The 21,682-nt window shown below is 53.7% G+C and overlaps 1 protein-coding gene across 5 annotated transcripts in view; it reads left to right on the plus strand.

Moving 5' to 3' along the window:
* The window catches only part of NSD2 (nuclear receptor binding SET domain protein 2), a 76,586-nt gene that overhangs the window by 45,604 nt on the left and 9,300 nt on the right, over nucleotides 1-21,682 (plus strand). For 4 of the 5 annotated variants that reach the window (XM_033856517.2, XM_033856516.2, XM_073804753.1 and 1 more), the window contains exons 7-18: nucleotides 353-471; nucleotides 1,976-2,057; nucleotides 3,288-3,412; nucleotides 13,219-13,350; nucleotides 13,505-13,628; nucleotides 14,100-14,300; nucleotides 15,077-15,256; nucleotides 15,635-15,791; nucleotides 15,923-16,128; nucleotides 17,073-17,176; nucleotides 18,517-18,786; nucleotides 19,639-19,755. In XM_033856517.2, the coding sequence (XP_033712408.1) occupies nucleotides 353-471; nucleotides 1,976-2,057; nucleotides 3,288-3,412; nucleotides 13,219-13,350; nucleotides 13,505-13,628; nucleotides 14,100-14,300; nucleotides 15,077-15,256; nucleotides 15,635-15,791; nucleotides 15,923-16,128; nucleotides 17,073-17,176; nucleotides 18,517-18,786; nucleotides 19,639-19,755 (1,817 nt within the window). Of the gene's footprint in view, nucleotides 1-352; nucleotides 472-1,975; nucleotides 2,058-3,287; nucleotides 3,413-5,783; nucleotides 11,467-13,218; nucleotides 13,351-13,504; nucleotides 13,629-14,099; nucleotides 14,301-15,076; nucleotides 15,257-15,634; nucleotides 15,792-15,922; nucleotides 16,129-17,072; nucleotides 17,177-18,516; nucleotides 18,787-19,638; nucleotides 19,756-21,682 lie in introns of those variants that run through there. The other variant, XM_033856521.2, reaches the window with a different exon arrangement.

Below are 21,682 nucleotides of genomic sequence, written 5' to 3' on the forward strand. Positions count from 1 at the left end.
CGCTTAGTCTGCAGATACACATGGATTGTTTCACTTAAGATGCTTCTTTAAGGAAATGTGTTAACGGATTTTGTAAAAATACTGGGTTATATTTAGATTTAATGCTATAGTACATTAAAGTGTAACAGATACCAATATAATAATCCCTAGATGAGATAAGGATTTTCTACTTGCCATTTGGAAAGTGCAGAGGTTTGACCTGTGGTACTTAGGCCCTGAGGAAATGAACAGGGTTTCAGGAGGCCCATCGCTGCTGGAGCTACACGCTGAAGGCGCTGGGCAGCTGCTCGGTGCTCTAGAGGACGGCTTGTGGAGGGTTTTTCATGTAAGTTTCCCCCATCCCCATTCCAAGGTAACTTAAATGGGAAAAAAAGAAACCACACGAAGAGGACACAGGACCCTATAGAAGATGCTGAAGTTGAGGACGCTCCCAGGAAGAGACTCAGGACTGACAGGCACAGTCTTCGGAAGGTAATTACGTCCTGGGTGGGCCTGGCTGCGGGAACCAGTTCCCCCGGGCCACAGGCGGGATGCGGGGAGGCGTCCTCCGCAGGCGTCAGCTGGAGGCTGGGGCTGGCCTTCCCCTTGGAGCTTCCTCAAGAAGGCCGCTGAGGAGAGCAAGCTTTTATCTGCCAGGGAATTTAACACATCCCAACACTCAATAATTCTTGATGTTCAGATTCAACAAAATTGTGTACTTAAAATGACTCTTGAATGTAGGGCATGTTATTCAGTGTATAAATAATGAGTTGACAGGAGAACATCAAAATCCACTGTATGTTATGCTTCATAAGAAGTTTAAAAATCCATTAAAGGCATTGAAATAGGTTTTATGAACCTATTTCATGGACAGGAGAGCACTCTCCCGGGGCACCTGTCAGGTGTCCAGCAATGAGCTAGGTAATGAGCTAGGTAACACTGACGTGTGCAATTACCTGGGAGCACATATTCAGTTTCTCCTCTGGCCACCTGCCGTTGAAGTGGTCCTTTACTGGCAGTCATGCTGACACTGGTTGCTTTGAAATATTTGTATAAAGGATTTACCTAAAAAAAAAAAAAATGTGTGTGACCCTGGACATTTGAAATACCAAAATTCACATTAAGTAGCTAGACAGAAATTTTACTAACTAGTAGCTCAGGAAATAGCAGATGATTTTTAAAGAGAGTAGTGTTGAGTTTGATTTTTATAAACCCAAGTTGATAAGCCATATCAGGCATAATTCCTAATATGCTTTGAGCACTTGGATGGGCCAGGTAGCATTCCCAGTGCTGGGCACCTGTTACTTTGTCCCCGGTCTTGTGACCCATCCCTGCTGGAGTCCGGGGCAAACTCGGCCTCCTGGGCGGCAGGGTGGCTGTGAGGCAGTGGTGCCCCAGTGCTGTCCAGACTACATTGTTTGAATTCTGAGCGCTAGACCAGTCTTCATGACAGTTTTGTGTGTGCGCTATTTTTCTGTTGTGAAGTGTGCTTTCGGATGATCTTTGTTTGTGAGCTTTGTCTGGGGCTTATCTCAGGATTGGAAATGGTCCGCCTGGTGGGCTGGAGCGAACCGGGCGCACTTCTCATGGACTGGGCTCCCCTAGGGCAGAAGTGGCGCTCCCTCCGGTTCGCTGCACTCTGAACCCAGAGGACGGTTGGTAGCATGTCGAGGAGCCTCATTCCAGGTTCTCAGAGTGGCTGGTTAGGTCAGGGTTGGCCTGGCCCCTGCCCCTCCCTCCCAGCAGCTGTCAGAGTGGGGCGGGTGGGCAGGGGAGGATCGGCCCAGTGACGGAGAGGGTGTCAGCTGGGCGGCCACAGTCGCTGACTGTCTGTGCAGAGCACGCCTCCGCAGGAAGACGTTTCTGTCACACGGCTTTTCAGCAGCCTGTGTTCGTTCACATTGGAGACTTTTCCCCTTTCTTTCCTTTTTCTTTTTCTTTGTTCTCCCTTCCTTCTTTCCTCCCTTCGCGCCCCCCAACCCCCCTTTTATAACAGAGAGAGACGTTCACAGACAAAACATCCCGCACAGGCTCTTGCAAGGCCATCGAGGCAGCCTCCTCGCTCAAGAGCCAGGCAGGTAATGTGGGCGGCGCTCCTTCCAGGTCCCCTGGGCTGGCGGTGGGCGGCCGGCCTGGTCCTGTCCTCGGGGAGCCCCCCTGGGGGGGGGGGTGGAGCCAGGGATGAGCGTGTGAGCAGGAAGCTGGGACCTAGAGGGGGCGGTGGGAGGAGGTTCTCATGCGGTTAAGGGTGAAGTGCTTTAGTGTGAAGTTGTTTTCATGGCCAGCAAGTGTCACTGAAGTCACTCTTCTGCTGACTTCTACTTGGCTGTATTGTTTTCAGTTTAAATTATATTAGAGAAGTGATTCGAATCAGAAATGTCCAGGTTTCTGACTTGATGGTACCAGTTGTTGCTGTAAATCCCACTGTTTTTAGTACCCACTTCTCCATGTATATTAGCTAAAAAGCAAAAGTAATGACTGGTTATTTCTGTTCTACATGTTGAAGAAACTAGCTTAAAATGTTTGTGAAAAATAACTGTCAAAACAATGAAGGGGGAATCAGGTCACTTTTTACCTTTTCATTAATTATCTTTTTGATGTATCTGTCTGGTAGTTCATTAAAGAAAGCTTACCATCTCCAAATCATAATAAGAAAGGAAAATAAAATTCAGAGTAAGTGAAGATTGGAAATGGCTCTGTTTCCCTTATTTTGCATAAAGAGCTGTACTGGTTTTTAAAAATTAATTGAACAGACTGTTTTAAAAAAACAGACGTTTGTGAACAATTTGAACACTGAGTGGACATTTGATGATAGAAAGGGTTGTTACTTTTAAGTGTGATAGTGCTGTTGTGGCCGCATTCAGACCTTACGTGCAGAGGCGCTCTAGCTTCCCATGGGTAAAACCACATGCCTGGGATCTGCTGCAGAAGAGCCGGCAGGGGGACGCGGCGCCAGGCGTGGGTGGACTGGTGTGGCCCAGGTGGTGGGTTGGGGGCCGGGCAGGGGGACCTGACATCAGGCTTGGGTGGACTGGTGTGGCCCAGGCGGGGCTTTGGGGGCGGGGTAGGGGACGTGGCACCAGGCGTGGGTAGACTGGTGTGGCCCAGGCGTGGGTTTGGGGACCGGGCAGGGGGACGCGGGAGTTCACTGTCCAGCTCATCAGCCCTGATTTTTCCACAACAAAAAGTTAAGCCCAGAAAATCCATCTTCAGAAACTTCATTTATTAGCGGGCTACTTTTAAAGCAGGAAAGAGATTGAGGGTTTAAGGTTTCAAACTTTACTTTATAAACCAAAATTATCTTACAGCCACAAAACATCTGTCTGACGCCTGCAAACCCCTGAAGAAGCGGCACCGGGCCCCCGCAGCGGCGTCTGCGTCGCTCGCCTTCAGCAAAAGCTCCTCTCCTTCCGCATCCTTAACTGAGAACGAGGTAAACTCATAATAATAGTGACCACCACGCACGCACACAGAGGCCGCTTAGCTCCCCACACTGAAGTGTGATAAAGGGCAGGCTTAATCAGCGCGACACGGGTGTTCTCCACAGACGCAGGGAGGTTAGGTGCTCTGAGCCGTGTCTGTTTCAGAGAGAAATACACACACACACGGTGTATGCGTAAATGTACGTGGCTGTACTTCAGTATTGATGCTTTTAATTGTGCTTGAAATCTGTCTTCAAGATGTTGGTTCTGTGATTTTTCACCCGGTCCTAACCTGACAGCGTGAGCGGGGCTGCCCGCGGGGCTGGTGTGCTCACGCAGCGGGATGGCGGGGCCCACACGCTGTGCACGTGCCTTGTGCCTTCCGTGACTTTGGGTCCACAGCTTTGGTCCTTTAAATTCTGGCATGTTTTTAGGTCCCTGAGTGTCGAGGTGAGTCAGGACTGCCGTGGTAATGTGACTTCTCTTTTCTGGACTCGGAAAGTATCCGCTAGTGAAATTGTAGCTGTTTGAGGCTCTCACACTTCACTGTATCATGACATCTAGAGCATCATCAAATCTGAAGTCTTTGCCGTTAATAAAAACAAAATGAAAAGCAGCCTCAGAATGTAGGTATGGCCCTTTTTTGTCCAGAGGGAGTCTGGGATTCCCAGCTGTAGAGACTACCCAAGGAGCTTGTTGTCGAGTCTTAATTTCTTGTTATTTTGTTCCCTGTGATTCTTCTTCTCATTGTAGACGTGAGTCCTGTTTTTAGACTATCTGTGAAGAGATGCTCACCTTGGGCTTTTTCGGAACAGGGTAGTGAGGCAGGGAGTGGGTCAGAAGGCGGCACTTCTGATGTGGTCTCCACTGTGGTCCATGGTGGGGACGGGGTGTCCCCTGCTCTCTCAGCATCAGCTGCTTATGCCCATTAGAGGGGGCCGGGCCTTCGGGGGTGGGCTTCTGCTCTCGCAGGCGTGCAGGGGCCTCGGGGCGGTGTGGGGTGGCGCTCTCGGCCAGTCTTAGTGGGTGTAGGTAACTGAACATTTCTTACATTTGGGCACGGTCAAGACAACACAGGAAGAATTCGCTGAGCTCCTGGGAGCTTACTGAGACATGAAAAGGCAAATTCTATACAAAACGTTTTTCCTAGTTTTCTTGTCCAAGTTCAGATTAGTATCCTAAAAAGTTAAATAAAAGGTGGTCTGCAGTTCTAAAGAGGAATACTAAAAGCTTCAGTTCCACAGACCCTGTCACTCAAGGCAGTTTGTTTAAAACACTTTTTAATGAGTTTTTCTGGCATCATATTTTGGCCCACGTATTTGGTGGAGTTTTTACTTCCACTGCTGTCAGATACCATCAAAAGAAAAACACTGAGGCCGCTGGGATCTTGTCTGTTGTTCCTGGTCGTGAGTCGTGTGGGTTAGAGGCGTGGATCTAGAGCAGCTCACCGCGGGGCCAGGCTGGCGGCTAGAGGGTGAGACATGTTTGTCAGACACACCTGACGGTCTGACATTGGTTTTGACCAGGATGAGTTTCATCTTCCTGGCTTAGACATTTGTTCTGAACTTGGGAAGACTTAGATGAAGCATTTTACAATCCTTAGGCTTAATTGATTTTTAATTCTTTAGAACTTCAGAAGTAGATTATTAAATACATTTATACTAAATACATTAAAATCATACACCATTTTGCATCTTGAAGGTGGTACATAGAGTCTATAGTGTGCATTCTGTTCCTTACATAAAACATTTAAGTTACTAGGCTTTTTCTATCAGGCCACTTTTGTGCAGTTTATATAAATCTCACCTTAGAGTTCATTTTTATTAAAAGCGCTTTAGGTGAACAAGAAGGCTTGTCTGTCTCTGTGTTAACACTACTGAGCTACAGTGCACATTTACGACCTCTGCCAGGCTCAGTGCCCTTTAGCACGAGAGGCAGAGCGCAGTGTTGTAAAGAAACATTCTAGAAGCCGCTAGGTCCGGTTCTGGTGGGCACTGGGCGACCATGGGGCTGCTGTGTGCAGGGTTCAGACTGGCCCCTTATTCGGGGTGAGTCACATGCCCTTTGCATGTTTATATTCTCTCCTTTCAACACCATTGATTAAAATAAGGAATTTTCATAGGGTTGGTGTTTCAAGACATTTTAGGTCATGTTGTGGTCTAAATTCCTCTCACACAAGGTATATGTGATCAATAAAACCTTACATTAGAGTAGTTATTCCATAGTAGTACTGCATCCCCTAATGAGGAGGACAGATTAAAATCACACACTTGCATGACAAAGGCCTGGGAAGTAATTAATGTGATTTAAGTGTTTTGTAATTTCATTTCTTATTCCCTTAGTAGAGCAAATTCTTATTTTTTTCGCCTTTACTGGTAACAGCTTTTATGGGAGCCCACACCAGCCAAGTTGGATTTGAACTCAGCTGCTCTGTACTGCACTTAAAATGATGTAATTTTCCAAGATGTCTGCTGCAGGCGGCGTGTCATCGTGCACACTCAGTGGCATTCCTTTCACAATCAGTTATGGAAGATGTGTGATAATCTGTTTTTACTGGTATTAATAACACATACAATGAAGAAAACAGATAACAAATTTTAAGACCAAGGTAAGATACCTAATCAAGGCCATTTAACCAATCACATTCATCTCATAACAGAAACACATTCATATTCCAGTGGTCAATGTAGATTTCAAGTTGAAAGGATGCCCTCGATCAGGGGCTGTCCTGGGCGTGTGACAAGGACAGCACACTGAAGAGGTTCATCCTGTTAGAGGTCGTTTTTCTCCTCTAGTTCATAACTTAACTGAATTTTTATTGAAAAAAATGTCAGCACCTGTACCTTCAAAAATGAACAAACAGCACACATTAAAAAGAGTCCTCGTTGACTGTTCTCATTGCTAATGGAATGTATTCAATCCTGTAGATAGTGACCTAATTTCCAACATAAAAGGCAGGAAGACTTTTGATTCTGTCTTTTTTTACTAAACAGTTTTACTATGACACTAGCTATAGTAAATTTGTAGGAAAAAAATGTCATTTACAGTATCATTGTGAACCATTTAACTCTTTTGATTCAATAACCCTTATCTGGGGGGGGTCCTATAATCAGGTTATTTACACCAACCTCTTCATTGGTTGCTTTTGTAGAACATGAGCCATTATATTAAATGTCTCAATCTTGGGTGACCACCTGGTGTGCCCCAGGGTGTCCGCATGTTTGCATGGTGAGGAAAGGCCTCCGTGCCCTTCAGGTCATAGAGGCGGGAGGGCTCTTCACGTTACCAGGCCGGTAGCACTCGGTTCATTCCGAGTGGACTCTTCAGGTGTGTTTTTCCTTTAATGAGAGTTTCTCACTAATACTTGTGTTCTAAACCATTAAGTAGTGTAACGCATGTAAAACACTTGGGGTGCCTGGCGCCTTGCAAGGACTTAGTGGTTCGCTATTGTGACAATAATGGTTATAACAATAAAAATAATAAAATCACCATCATTCCATTTTTATCCAAAAGTATAAATTTTGCTTCGGCATGAAAAGCAATCCTCTTGACTGCACTGTGCGCGTGGGGATAAAGTAACCCTAGAAGCGGCACACCCCGGGCTTGACTGGTGCTTCCGGGTACTGGACGGTGGCTGGGGGCGCGACTCTGCTCAGACTCCGTGGACACGGGGCCTCCAGGACGGCCTCAGTCACGCTGTCCCTAAGGGACGTGGAGGAGCTCGGGACTGATGAGGGTTCTCAGAGAACCAGTCACTAAATTTTAAAATGTGGAAGAACGGTGGTGTAAAAATGACCCTAGTTCAAGAAGCCATTACCCAAAGTAAAGACTCGAGCCTGGAAGGCCTTTGACAGTCAGGATTAAGAGACTTGTTTGAAATTATGGCATGATGGATTTTGAGTTGGTAGCCAGCCAGCGACCGACACGTGATGGGTGGGTTAGGAGCCAGCAGAGAAAGGGGCGCCTTCCTTTTTGATGGGGATGACTCGATGCTGTGTCCACAGGAGCGGCGTAGACTTAGCCTCAGCTGAGTAAATAGGGGTGAGTGCGGGGGGGGGGGCGACGCAGTGTGTCTCAGCGCTGGTTGGCGGGGAGCTCATCCCAAGGCAGGCGGGAAGGTGCCCAGCAGGCGGAGGCAGATGTAGTCAGCATTGTTGTGGTCTGGCTGAGGAGCGCTGGTGGGGGGCAGAGTTCCCGAGAGGGCCTGCCCACAGCTTCCGGAAGGAGGGGAGTGGAAGGGGCTCCTGCTCAGGGTCAGGCAGTAGTTCGTCTGCAGGAGCACAGATTCATTACGCTGCTGTTTAGCGCCGAATGTCTTCATTTCCTAAGGTCAAAGTAACGCTGATTCACCCTGGTCTTTGGTCATTTGAGCTGACAGTTGTTGAGGTGACTGGCTGTACCATGCACAGAGTCACTGCCGTGACCGCTCCTTCCACGTGCCACGCTTGGGCCTGGTGGGGAGGTGGCTGCGAGGAGGGCCTCTGGAACAAAACGGGAGGCCACAGGCGGACACTAGTCTGAGTGTACAGAAGCTGAGACGGTAGCTGTTCCAGAGATGAAGGTAGCCCGCGGTACCGGAGCGGCCCCCCTGGGCCCGTGCCGTGTTGGGTAGAGCTGCTCCCACTGCCGCCCCGGACTCCTGTCTCCTTGTGCACCTTCCCCAGAGTCTTCAGCTGTGGGGGACTAGGTGGCTGCCTCCCAGCCCTGTCGAGCATCTCGCACACGATACCTCCCAGCTGAAAGGAACCTCGCCATTTTAAAGAGGCTATTCCTGAAAACCGACAAGGAACCTAAGCGAAGTTTCACAAGGAAGCAGAGTTTCAGAAACGTAAGGCAAAAGGGTGGCTTTTTGCCGTGTGTGAGTGTGGGAGGGTTGGCCTGCTCCCGGGTGGTCTCTGTGAGGTCCCCGTCCCAGCGTTAGCTGTGCTTGATGCCGTGGTTTTCATGGGAAGTCCACGCAGAACCACAGGAACGTTTCAAGTGGAGTGCTCAGGGCCGGGGAGTGGGACGGCGGGGGCGGGGGGGGGGTTGGCCATTTCAAGAGGTTGCCGTGGTAGGGGACGGGAGCAGCTGAATACACCGGAGCAGAGGACAGCGGAAAGGCGAGGTTTGCCGCCCCTCTCGGTCTCCTGGGCCCTGGTCTGCTCCCCCAGGGTTAGGTCTGGGTTGTGTGAGCGTGGCCAGACTGGGGGTGACTCTCATACCTATCGAGTCTGTCTTAGAAATGTTCTAACGAAAAGCCAGACTGTAAATTAGCATCCACTTCCGAAAACATAAAAGGTGCCCAGGTGTGGGCTTAAAATTAGGGTTCCCCACCAAAAGCCTGGACGTTGGGCCCACTGTGGCAGATGAAGAGCTGAGATTTTGTTCATCATTTCAGTAGCAGTGTAAGTGTTTTATATAAAGGAGCGTCCTCTGTCCATTTGATGAGTCCAGTAGAAGGAGCAGTGCTTGCCTGGAGGGTGACTCTTGGCTGGCTTGGGCGAGGCCTCGTGCGGCCCCAGGTGGGCAAGAAGGCACCCCCCCAGCCCCGGCCCAGGAGGGACTCCTGTCTGAAAGGGGAGCTGGGGAGGACAGTCACTGTGACTTCGGCAAGTGTGCCCGATCCCTTTTCCATTTGGTTGTTTCTGACTCAGCTCCTTTCTGAAGCTCCTCTGCTCCTTTCAGGTGTTAGTTCACGTTGAAGGTTGTTCTGGTCACAGCTGGTCGTTTGTATGTGGACGTGTGAGAGCGGCCTTGACTTAGTGTGGAACTAGCATTTCTGCTTTAAAATCAATAGCTTCACCACCTCGGCTTTTAGAAACCTGTGAACAGAAGTAGTAGTTGTTGAGGACTCAGTTTTATCTTTTAGATTATGAATCTAAATTACAGTCTTCTGCTGAAAGAACCGAAATATCACTATCTTATTAGAAAAGGTTTCTCAAAATGCTCTCAAATCTATGATTGGCTTTCCTTTTTTTTTTTTTTTAAGAAATATGCTGACTCCTGTATATTTTAGGATTTTTGGTCAGTGAAATGGAGTTTCATCCTTTTAAGTACTGTTCTTGCTGTTTTACCTAGAATATTAGAAATTAGTGGTGATTTGCTTGGCAGTGATGGGAAGTTGGGTGTCCTTTGCAGGTAACAAACACATGCCTTGCATCCCTCCATCTTGTTGCTTGTACTGCCAGGGTCAGGGGCCACTCACTTTGGGCATTTCCACCAGCGAGGACACCCTGGGGGGCCCTCCCGCCTGCTCAGTGTCTGTTCAGGAACCAGACAGGCCTCATCTTGTGAGATGCCTTTGTAGCTGCCTGGTGACCTGGTAGATCCATGGCTACAGTGTTTTCTGGCCTGAATGTAGGTGTTGGGGTTTTGCATAGACTCTTTGGCATGTGTTTCGAAGCATGTGCTAACCGTCTGGGGCATACTGCACCTTCCAGAAACGGCTGAGGCTGGGGAGGGCATCCCGGCCCATCAGTGGGGGTGGGGTGGGTCGCTCAGCGCTGGCCCCTCCCCAGCTCCCCCTCTAGCCCACTCTCTGTGGGACAGCCCCCGCTGGGGACACAGTTGGGACAATGTTGGGTTGACAGGACATTTTAGAGACTCATTTTATCTGTGACGAGGGCTGGCCTTGCGTCTGGAACAGCAGCCCCACGGCCTGCCTGGTCACCGCGTGGTTCTCACTGTCACCTCCTGGGGCTGTCGGTTCTCACAGGAGCTGCCTGGTTAGGAGGTGGGTGTGAGGATAGTGCCAGGGTGTGCTCCCATGACTCAGACCTGGACTTTAGGGGCAGCTGGGAAGGGTCGAGCCGTGTCATCTAGAGGGGTTGCTTTAATGCAAGTTCAATAACTTTTGTTTGAATTGTAGTATTTCAGGTGATGAATGACTAATTTACAAATTACTTTAATCCCACCCTAATATTTCACTGTGATATTAACTTGGAAGACCTGTTTGAGATTAGTCTTTTGACTTTAAGCTCATTAAATCTCCTGGGCACAGGATTCGTATCATTTGTCAATCCAAAATCCTATGTGAACACACTTCTAGTTATCTGTTTCTTCCTTTACAAAAGCGTAACTTAAACATAAAAGTAATGTTGGTTTATAGAAATATCTGTTGTTCAAGGTCTGTAATTGTATTTTAAAAATGATGTAGTGTTCAACTTGTGAAGGGATGTGTTTTGTTAAAAGATTTGAACCTCACTGTAACTCTGTCCGAGGCGTAGGGGACTGCTCTCCAGCCCCGGCAGGGAGGGACCTGCCTGGGATGCGCACGAGTCGCTTCTCGAAGTCGGTTTAAATGTGTTCACTAGGTTACATTATGTTCGTTAATGATCATCCTGAAAAATCCCTGTAATGATCACGGAGACCGCATTCTCTGCCCGTAGAGGAATGTATTTCTGAGGCAAACGGGCAGTTCCGTGCTGTCACATACTGAGTAGAGTAGAGTATTTTCAGACTGGAGGAAACTGGAAAGTCAGGAGCTAAGCTGCTGGTCGAGCAGCCGCAGGCATGGCTCTGGTGGATTCGGGCGCGGCGGGAAGTGCCCGCAGTCCACGTCCGTCCACTCAGTCACTGCGTTTTTCTCTTTCCGAATGCATCCTATTGGATATGGAATAGACCGTAGAGGTCGTAGCCTGAGATTTGGGACTGTGTTGGGACCGTGCAGGTGAATGTGTCGCTTTCACAAACGCATCTCCGAGTAAGTACCGGCCCCTGGTGCACGTGGAGGTGGAGCCTGCAGCCGGAGCCAGGTGCCCGCCCGCTCTGCCCTCAGACCCCCGGCCGGCCGCGTGCTAGGGGTCCGCTGAGTCGCGGGGAAGGGGTGCGGTGGGATGGAAGCTGGACCCTCCCGCGCCCGTCACGGACTGTGCTGTTGTAAGGTCTGATGCTGTGTGTGTATCTTAGACCCATCAGGACATGCGCCTCGTGTGTGTCGTGAACATTTATACTTCCATTCAAAATATGTATTCAGTGTTTATTTCCTCAAACCAGACTTTGTTAATTTAGGAAATATCTCCAAGTGGAAACGTGCTCACTTTTTCTGTAAATCTTAAATAAAAGGTGCTGTTCCTTCCTTTGACCCAGGACTGGTCTGTGTTTTCTGTCTTTCTCTCCGTGCATTTTTTCTTTCTCTTTTTTCCTTTTTTTTTTTCTTTTTTCTTTTTCTTTTTTTTTTTTTAGCTTTTAAATTTGTTGCAGCCACGTTGAGGGAAGAACCTGGGTTGGTGGGTCGGGCACCGGGCTCTTCCCTGGAGCCCACGTGAAGGCCCTTTCTTTGGGCCTCGGTTCTCAGGCGGCCTAGTGGGATCAGGGCCAGCGGGGCTGCTGCCCTTCCCAGTGCCCGGCTGCCCCAGCACCTGCTACAGACTCGCCTCGGGTGCTCGCCCCCATCTGTGACCCTGCATCTGACGGACACGTTGAATTGGGGTTTGAACTCAGAGCATTCTTCCAGTTTACGGCCTTCTTTGGGGTGTCAGTGTGGAGGGTTAGGAGGTGAGCCGTAGGGGAGGGCTGCACTGGGCAGCCTCGCGGCAGCGGGCTGAGGCCTGTGCTGTAGTGCTGTTCACGCTGTCAAGCCTAGGAGAGCACCCAGGCTGGCGTGGTGGCCCACACACCCGTCACCCTGCCACCGGTGCCAAGTCAGCCAACACAGCCCTCGAAAAAGTCAGCCCACTTCAACACCAGGTTCCGAGTCAGCAAAAACCCCTTTGTTTTATCAGGGCTTTTCCTTCTGCTGCTCCCCGTAATTTCAGGGAGGTAAATCTGGGAACATTTCACTGCTGAGGCTACGGAATTGGGTCAATGGCCTGCTGGGGTTCCTTTTGTTTTTGGTGTTTTTTTTTTTTAAAAAAACAGTGTGGCCCGATTCCATTTCTAGCTTTGTGTTCACCGGCAACCAGCAAGCCTAGATCATACTTACTGGTTGCTGTGATTACTGAGGTGTGCAGGAAATGCAGCTTATACGTTTGCTCTGTTGAAAAATTCAGTTTTCAACATTTATTTGATAAACATCAGATAAATACCAAATGTGTTTTTAGGCTTTAAACAAACCTGAATTTTATATATGAGAAAGTTTTCTGACTAAAGATTTATTGATTTCTATTTAAAGATTTGCTATTGCTGGTCAAGTGAGGGAAAAAGCCGTGTACAGTGATGAGGGGAGGCTGTAGCCCGGCCTCACTCATCGCTGGTAAATGAAGGCGAGACGGACGGAACACGGCCCGTGAGTCACCGCATTTGCTCCGAGTCCCCGTCTCTCCGCCTGTCGCGCGGACTGCCGTGGGCACAGGCGGCAGCGTGTGCCCCCTCCCCACCTGTCCCCGTGGGGGGAGGCGAACGGGCGGGCGGTCAGTTACGGGTGCGATGAGTCTGGAAGACCGGCTCCTGACCTCGGTGAGCACGCGCGTCCCGGGTCGCCGACCGTCTGACCACGGTCGGAGTGACACGATCGCGCCACCAAGGCCTGCACTTGACACAAAAGCATGTTGGAGGTTAACTTGTTTCCCTTCCCTTAAGGTAGTTGAACCTTTAGCAGATCGGGTAAGAAAAGCCAAGATTCTGGGTCCCCAAGCCCGTCTTAGGTCACCTACTAGACCAAATTGGGTTTTCATAAAAGTTACTTCACTTTTAAGGAATGGGGAGAGGCTGTTAAGCCTGTGCCCCTTGCGCACATTGTGTACCAAAAATCAAGCGGGTTGGAGCCCGTTTCCGAATTTGTACACAGCTTATCGGCAAGTGTGTTGTCACGGACACCAGTGGTGGCCGCGTGTGAGGGGAGCTGGCGGGGCTGCTGGCGGCCACTGTGAACTGTCGTCCGCCTCTTTCCTCCCAGGTCTCGGATGGCCCCGGAGACGAGCCCCCGGAGTCCCCAGACGAGAGTGCGGACGAAACCCAGACCGAAGTGTCCGTCTCGTCTAAAAGGTCTGAACGAGGAGTGACCGCCAAGAAGGAGCACGTGTGTCAGGTGAGGGGCGGGCGGCCTCTGAGCAGCCGGTCGGGGAGCCCGGCCTCGTCGGCCCTCCTCCCACCCCTCAGCCGGGGCCCCAGAGCCCTGGGGGTCGGGGGATCGTGTGGAGTTTTGTTTCTCACACCTGGTCTCGCGCCCCTGTCGCCTGCAGCTGTGCGAGAAGCCAGGCAGCCTGGTGCTGTGCGAGGGCCCCTGCTGCGGCGCCTTCCACCTGGCCTGCCTGGGCCTCTCCCGGAGGCCGGAGGGGAGGTTCACGTGCAGCGAGTGCACCTCAGGTACGTCCTGCCCCGCCCCGCCCCGCCCCGCCCCGCCCCGTCTCTCCGTGCCCCGCCCCGCCCCGCCCCTCCGTGCCCCGCCCCGCCCCGCCGTGTGCTCCGGCTCTCGGCTGAGGTCACTGTCCACCTCCCGTCCCCTGGCCGGACTCTTCACACCTGGTGCCGTGTCGGGAGGACACCCGGAGCCTTCCCGGGAGCCCCCGGGGCCGGCCGTGGGGCACCTCTGCAGTTGGTCTGCTGCCCTCGGAGGGAGGGTGGGAGCCTTTCTTGGGAGGAGCCCCTTCCCCAGAGCTCCTCGCTCGTTTGAGGACGCGCCCCGCCTGGGCCGCCTGGTCAGACGAGCCTGTCCCTGCGGCAGAGCCGGGGCTCAGATCCCGGCGGGGTTGAAGGAGGAGCGGGTGCTCCAGCCACGAGGAGCTGCAGCTCAGGTCCTGTTCTGTGCCCCTCTCTCCGCCCCTCCGACCCCGTCAGGGATTCACTCGTGTTTCGTGTGTAAGGAGAGCAAGACCGACGTCAAGCGCTGCGTCGTGTCACAGTGTGGGAAGTTCTACCACGAGGCCTGCGTGCGCAAGTTCCCGCTGACGGTGTTCGAGAGCCGGGGCTTCCGCTGCCCTCTGCACAGCTGCCTGAGCTGCCATGCTTCCAACCCCTCGAACCCAAGGCCGTCGAAAGGTACAGACACGAGCGAGAGCCTCCGTGCCGGTTTGACACGGTCCTAGGCGCGTAGAGGGCAGGCAGGGGCTGTCAGGCTTGTCCCCCCGGATGTGGATTTGGAGGAACGGTTGGTGGCTCTCCTGTCACTGACTCCGCACGGGGTGGGGTTAGGGTCTTTCTTGATAGTCTCCTTCCTTCCTGCCCTAAGTGTTGTCTTAAAGATCCCTGGCTTTAGGAGCGGGAGGCCTTTGAGCCATTTTGATGGATTCTGTTTGTTCTGGCTTTAATGGTCCTTCACGTGCGAGAAAAATATTTTAAAATCCAGTCACGTCTACGTTATTGTCACGTTAGGTCTGTGGGATTGGGGGTGGCGGGTTACCTCTGCTTCCTGACGCCAGCGGTTCTCAGCCGGCCCTCCAGGGGACACACGGCCGTGTCTGGAGATGCTGCGGGGTATCTGCTGGCGCCCAGCGGGTAGAGGCCGGGGTGCTGCTAAACACCGTCCCATGCACAGGACGGCCCCGCGGGCCCCCGAGAAACCCTGGTTGACCTCATTTTAGAAAACAGCGTTTTAAATGCCTAACGGTTTTCTGACATCGTTTAGAAGCACCGTCGCCTTAAGGAAATGTGTTTTCATGACGTCTAATAAATATCCTTACCCTCCCACTCTAGTTATTTTGTTCATCAACTGCTTCCAGTGTATTTCCGCAGCAGCCCTGCACACCTGTGGAGGCTTGGTTCCTTGGGGTGCTCTGCTCAGTGCCTTGGGCTCTGGGGTGTCTCCCCTTCTCCAGGTAAAATGATGCGGTGTGTCCGATGCCCGGTCGCCTACCATGGTGGGGACGCGTGTCTGGCGGCGGGATGCTCGGTGATCGCGTCCAACAGCGTCATCTGCACGAACCACTTCACTGCCCGGAAGGGCAAGAGGCATCACGCCCATGTCAACGTGAGCTGGTGCTTCGTGTGCTCCAAAGGTGAGGAGCCCCCTGCGGCCGGCCCTGCGCTCCCATCGGGTCCATCTGGACGGTCGGGGCGCTGCTCCTCCTGGCTCCCAGGGCCGAGGGTGGGCCCGGCTGCAGCGCCTTTCGGGCCTTGGCTCTCCACCCTCCTGCCGCCGCCCCGTGCTTGCACATGTAGAGTCGCATACGTGGGAGCTCTGAGTTAACTGTGACCGTTTCACAGGCTTGTGGGACATCGTTAGTGGTGAAAACAAAACGTGCTTTGTGTTAACGTGCAGGTGACTCTTTAAGCTACTGTCTGAGGGTCAGAGGGTAAGAGCTGTAGACTGGGAAGGCCGCGGGGCTGAGCCGGGCGGGGGGGGGAGGGGCGGCTAAACGGCGCCCTCTGTGCAGGGGGAAGCCTGCTGTGCTGCGAGTCCTGCCCGGCGGCCTTCCACCCCGACTGCCTGAACATCGAGATGCCCGACGGCAGCTGGTTCTGCAACGACTGCAGGGCCGGGAAGAAGCTGCACTTCCAGGACATCATCTGGGTGAAGCTGGGGAACTACAGGTGTGGGAGGAGGCGCCTGCCCCTCTTTCCTTGTTCAAATGTCTTCTTTTACTTTACAGAACTTAACGCATTGAAATTACTGTCACTCTCTCTGAAGAGTCTGTGAATCCTGTTTTTAATATTTATAATAGATGGTGGCCGGCAGAAGTTTGCCATCCCAAAAATGTTCCCCCAAATATTCAGAAAATGAAGCACGAGATTGGAGAATTCCCTGTGTTTTTCTTTGGGTCTAAAGATTATTACTGGACGCATCAGGCGCGAGTGTTCCCGTACATGGAGGGGGACCGGGGCAGCCGCTACCAGGGGGTCAGCGGGATCGGAAGAGTCTTCAAAAACGGTACGGAGGCTGGTTCCCAGGTGGTCGGAGACAGCGCGCTCGGGTGCCCTTGCCAGTCCTCATTTCTGCTTCCAAATGTTTGACTTCTGTAGAAAACGCTGGACTCAGCATTCCGGCTGTACTTTACGTTAGAAAAAAGTAGGTCTGTAGACTGGTTTGTCGAAGCAGAGGGTAAGAGGTACTGTTTAATGACTTTTCTAACATTGGTCTGTGGTGACTTTCACTAACACGCATTAAAGCTATTTTTAAGAAATTATCTGCGTACTAATTTCCAGGAATCCCTTACCGCTTGCCTTTACGTGAGATGGCGGCGTGCAGGAAACTGGCCTGCGGTCCGGGCCTTGTGCACCGGCTTGCGGGCTCCCTTTGCCCATGAGCAGACACTCAGGTGCCCGGAGGGGCAGGTGTGGGCAGGTCAACAGGACGCCCCGCCCCCAACTCCACAGCCTGGGTGGGGACAGAGAAGACGGCACGCAGGTCTCGCTCGGTTGACCAGAGGGGACGGGACGGGCGGCAAGTGAGGATGGTGGGGAAGTGGGGCCTGTGCCCTCGCCCCCTCCGGGGAGGTGGCCGCGGGCCCTCTGCTCGCCTGGGGCCTCCGCACAGCTGACCCCTCAGCTTTCTCAAGGATTGTTACAAAAGGGAGGTCGCCGGACGTGGACGCGTGTGGGGGCTTAGGGTCGGCTGGCAGGTGCGGAGGGTGGACGTGCCGCGCTCCCTCGCCGAGAGGCCCCACCGAGCTGCCCCCGGGTTCTCTAGCCAGCGGGCGTCCCCGAGCTCCCGTCTGTGTGGATGCCGTGCGGCCCACCTCTGGTCTTAAGGAAACCGCAGACAACACTTAGCAGTGAGATGGAAGTTTAGACTAAACCGTTAAAATGCAGAGCGTAAAGGGCGGATGTGTTGATTTGCTAAAATCTTTCACTCACACATTGTTGACTTTTTAGCACTGCAAGAAGCCGAAGCTCGTTTCCGTGAAATCAAGCTTCAAAGGGAAGCCCGAGAAACGCAGGAGAGCGCGCGCAGGCCCCCACCCTACAAGCACATCAAGGTGACCATCCTGGCGGCGCTGGGGCGGGGGTGGGGGTGAGTCGCTCTCAGGCCCGCGGACTCTTCCTCCCCAGGCTGGGCTCGGCGGCCAGGAGGCTGGCCACAAGCGAGGGTCTGTGCCCAGGACAGCTGCACGAGGCGTCCTAGGCGGGGAGAAGATGCCGTCGCCACCCGGCGTGTCCTTTGCCACACGGGGGCACGGGGTGTGGGCAGGGGTCTCTGCCCAGGCGGTCTCTGCTTTGCCTCCGGGTGAGGCTCAGCCTGCTGGTCAGCGGGGGCTAGAACTACAGTCCTGGCCAGGCTGCCTGAGGCAGGAGGGGCAGAGGGACAGGCCGACCTCCCAGACCACGTACGCTGTCACCAAGTGCCGCAGACAGGCTCAGAGGAGCGGTGGCCCCCCCAGGCCAGTGCGCGGCCGGAGCCCCTGATAGAGCGCCCTTCCGCCTCGGGGTGTGGGGAGCGCAGGAGGGAGGGCAGGGGCCGTGTTTCCCAGTGCGTGGGCCTGGAGCCCCGCAGCCGACCACGCTTGGCAAGCCAGTGCACCCGCACCCTGTTGCCCGGGGCCCCGCGGCCTCTCGACGCGTGCTGGCCAACTTCTGGCAGCTCAGGGGCTCAGTCTTTGCTCCTAAAATCTGGACTGCAGTCAATGTCTGCGTGAAGGAAGCATTCCCTCTACTAATGTGTGTTTAGTCTTGTCTTTGGGATGAGTTCCCAGCCATGCAATTACTGGGTCAGAGAGCATGAAACTGGGACTCCTGAGGCCTATTCCGGATTTTCCCCCAACGCGCTGGCATCACTGCAGTCTCTCCCCCAGGGGGGAAGAGGGCGTCTCTCACCACGGTTTCCCCGGAGCTGCTCATCTCTGCTTTAGTTTCTTTTCAATTCTCGCTGCTGCTTTATCGTTTGCTCTGGTTTCTTAACAAGGAGCTGTGCGTTGACGAGGGCGGGGCCGCCGTGTGCCCGCCTCCTTGGGCGCCTCTGTGCGCTGGGTGAGGGGGTCTGCGAGGGGATCAGGTCTCGTGGTGTTGGCTGGGTGCCCCGCATCACTGAGCGGTCCCACGCGGTTCTCTCTCCTCCGACCACGGCCTGGCTCTCAGATGAACGAAGAACACAGTGCTAAGATGAGCCAGCACGGGGTGTTGGGGGGACTGCCCTGCAGCCCACCTCGCGAAGCTCCCAGGGCAGGGCTGGGCCCGCCTCCGCCTGCCTCCCGGCCGCGTCCCCACTTGGCCTGAGTCTGAAAGGCCGCCGGGAGGCTTGGGTGGGTGGGGCAGGCGCGGCAGCCGGGACTCTGGAAGCACTCGGGGGCGAGTGGGCTGAGGCGCCGGCTCTCGCCTGCAGGTGAACAAGCCTTACGGGAAAGTGCAGATCCACACGGCGGACATCTCCGAGATCCCCAAGTGCAACTGCAAGCCCACCGACGAGAACCCCTGCGGCTCCGACTCGGAGTGTCTGAACCGCATGCTGATGTTCGAGTGCCACCCGCAGGTGTGCCCCGCGGGCGAGTCCTGCCAGAACCAGTGCTTCACCAAGCGCCAGTACCCCGAGACCAAGATCATCAAGACGGACGGCAAAGGCTGGGGCCTGGTGGCCAAGAGGGACATCAGGAAGGTGTGTGTGCGCGCGCGTGTCCGTCCCCAGGGCTCGCTCGCCGCTTCCTCGGACTTGGCTTTGCCCGTGGTGCTCTTGCACTCATGTGAGGACAGTATTTCGAAAACGGTTTTTGAGTTGTTACAACTGAGGATTGTAAAACATTCCATGAAAGATATCTATCAGAGTGAAACCCTTAAATTCCTTGAAACGCGCCCTCAGTCAGAACTCTGACGGCTGCCGTGGGGAAGGGAAAGGTTTGCTTAGAAGGGCAGCCAGGAGGGTCGCCAAGCAGAGCGTCGTGGACGCAGCTCCCGTGGGGGCCGTCCTGGGACAGTGTGGGACCAGGTTGTCGGAAGGTGACAGGGACCACGCACAGCCTGTCTCCGCTTGCGGGCTGGATGGCGGGATGCGTGCTTGTTGCAGCGAGCGAGCGCCGCAGCCTCAGACCCGGGACTGCGCTCGGCTGATCCCAGCAGCCCTGTTCCTGCACCTGCCTTGCCGGCTGGTTCATCCAGGCTCCGGCAGGAGAGCTTGTGGGAGTGTTTCCACGCCTGCTCTGTCTCTGCTGGGGAGGTCGAGCGGTGAGGGCGGCTTCTGTGGGAGCTGGGGGCTGACGGTTACAAGCGCCCCCAAGACACGGGAGTGCTGGGAAGCAAGGGTTAGCGTGTTGCTGCTCCCAGAAGAAGGCTCAGGTACAGGCTTCAGTGACAGCCTCCACGAGACAGGCGTAGAATTGCCCGACTTGGCCGTAACGTCCAGGGGCCTGGCGAGCCCCCTGCCCGACGCCTGCTCCTGGCGTGGGCTCTGGGCCCCAGTGCTGAGGCGCGGCCGGGCCGTTGGTCATCAGCAGCGCACTCTTCTGGTTTCCAGGGAGAGTTTGTGAATGAGTACGTGGGGGAGCTCATCGACGAGGAGGAGTGCATGGCAAGGATCCGACGCGCACACGAGAACGACATCACCCACTTCTACATGCTCACCATAGACAAGGTAACGTGCTGTGTCCTCAGGGCCCGTGTCTGTTGCTCACCATAGACAAGGTAACACGCTGCGTCCTCAGGGCCCGTGTCTGTCCGCACGGGGCTTCCTGCGGCGTCGGACTGCACACCAGGTGACGCTGTCACGTCGTCTGCGTAGGTGTGTTTCAGGCACCTGCGCTTGTCTCCTTAAGCGCAGTGTCTTCTGGCCACCGCCTGAGGGCCAGGGTGACCGGCTCTCGGCGTGGGACTTCCTGGAGCGTCACGTGTCCCTCTGATGCGTGACGGGTACACTGAACAGTCTTTCCCAGGGTCAGAGAAGAGCATGGTTAGGGGAATTGCACATCCTTCCAGGTACATAGTGGTCTTCTGGGCTGCTTGTTAGGTGTCTGAAGCCCAGGTGTGTGAACATTTGTCAGCGTTCTCAGCAGGTGGGTAAGACGATTTGTCAGCACGTGCGGGTGGAGAAGAACGGGCACGTCCGGGACACTGGGTGCCCAGCTGACAGGCCCCTTCTGGTCGCTCCAAGGAGACACAACCCCAGGAGGCGGCGAGTTTATGCACCCTCTGCCATCCGCCCTCATTTTTGGGTGGTGGCGGTGAGGGGGGTTATTTGATTAGCGATGGGAACCCTAGGCCTATGCCTTCCTGTGTTTAGGCGTCTAAGTTTGAACTACTTACATGTTGTGGAAAATGCCAGGTTGTCACTTAACATACAAATTAGTCCTTGAAATGATGATTCACCGAGGGCACCTGGCTGAAGCCGAGATAAATTCCACGACGCATGAGACGTTGAAACAATGCATCCCTCATCCATTTCCTGCAAGAGTAAAAGAAGCCGCACCTCCCTACACGGTACAAGCGCAACAGAGCAGGACCTCCGCGAGCAGACCTCACATAGAAGGCTCAGCGTCGGTGAGAATCTGAGGGGTGAGATTAAATCTGAAAGAAAGGATTAAATCAACACGTTACAGATGGTTAAAGCCATAAAAGGAGGTTTAGAGACACGGGAACAAGACACTGAGGGATGAATCAGGCAGATGTGAACCAACAGTTAAAACTGGGAGTTAACATATAGTCATTGAAAGTAACCCAGTGGACGGGTTAAGAAAAGTTAGACCGCAGCAGGGAAGCGACTGCAACAGAAGGAGCTTCTGCGAATCCGTCTGGACGCGCGGCACGGGAACATGGAGCGTGAGGCTGGAGAGAGAGGCCGAGAGACGGGAAGACAGACGCTCAGTAGATGTTCCAGGAGGAAGACGGAAGGGAGACCTGGGGGAGAGGCGGGACGGAGAAAGAATTTATGGAACCTCTGTGACACGGATCATTCCATGGCTGAAGCTGAACAAGTTTTGGGCAGGACAGGTAAAAATAAACCCATACCTAGGCATGCTGTTAGAAATCCATACCTAGGCGTGCTGCTTAAACAAAACGCCTGGGAGACGCCGCACACCACAAGGATGAAGGGCAACAGAGGGGCTCCCCGGGGGCCCAGTGGTTAGGACCCGGCGCCTCCACAGCTGAGGGCCCAGCTTCGATCCCTGGTCGAGGAACTGAGGTCTTACAAGTCGCACAGTGCAGCCAAAACAAAAGAAAAAGACAACCGAGAAAAAAAAGACGGAGCGTGTTCCAGGGAACGACAGTCGGATGGTCAGCCTCCTCCTAGTATGATGGAAACCAGGGACACTTCTACTCCTCAGGGAGAAAACCCCTTGGCCCTGCACCTCGCACCCTCCGGGCCGGGACCAAGCGAGCTGACCATCAGCGTCACGTGGCGGAGGAGATAGTAAAGGAGGTTCTTCAGGGGCTTCAGAAGTTACGTGTGAGGCGCGAGAAGGATGGTGGACAAGAGGTGGCACGCGTGCGGGTGTGGCTGTCACAGGTGCTGAGTGCTGGTGAATGCGGGGCAGCGGGGCCGGGATGGCGTCACAGAGGGCGTC

Source organism: Tursiops truncatus, chromosome 5, assembly GCF_011762595.2.
Source record: "Tursiops truncatus isolate mTurTru1 chromosome 5, mTurTru1.mat.Y, whole genome shotgun sequence".
Classification (NCBI taxonomy): Eukaryota; Metazoa; Chordata; class Mammalia; order Artiodactyla; family Delphinidae; genus Tursiops; species Tursiops truncatus.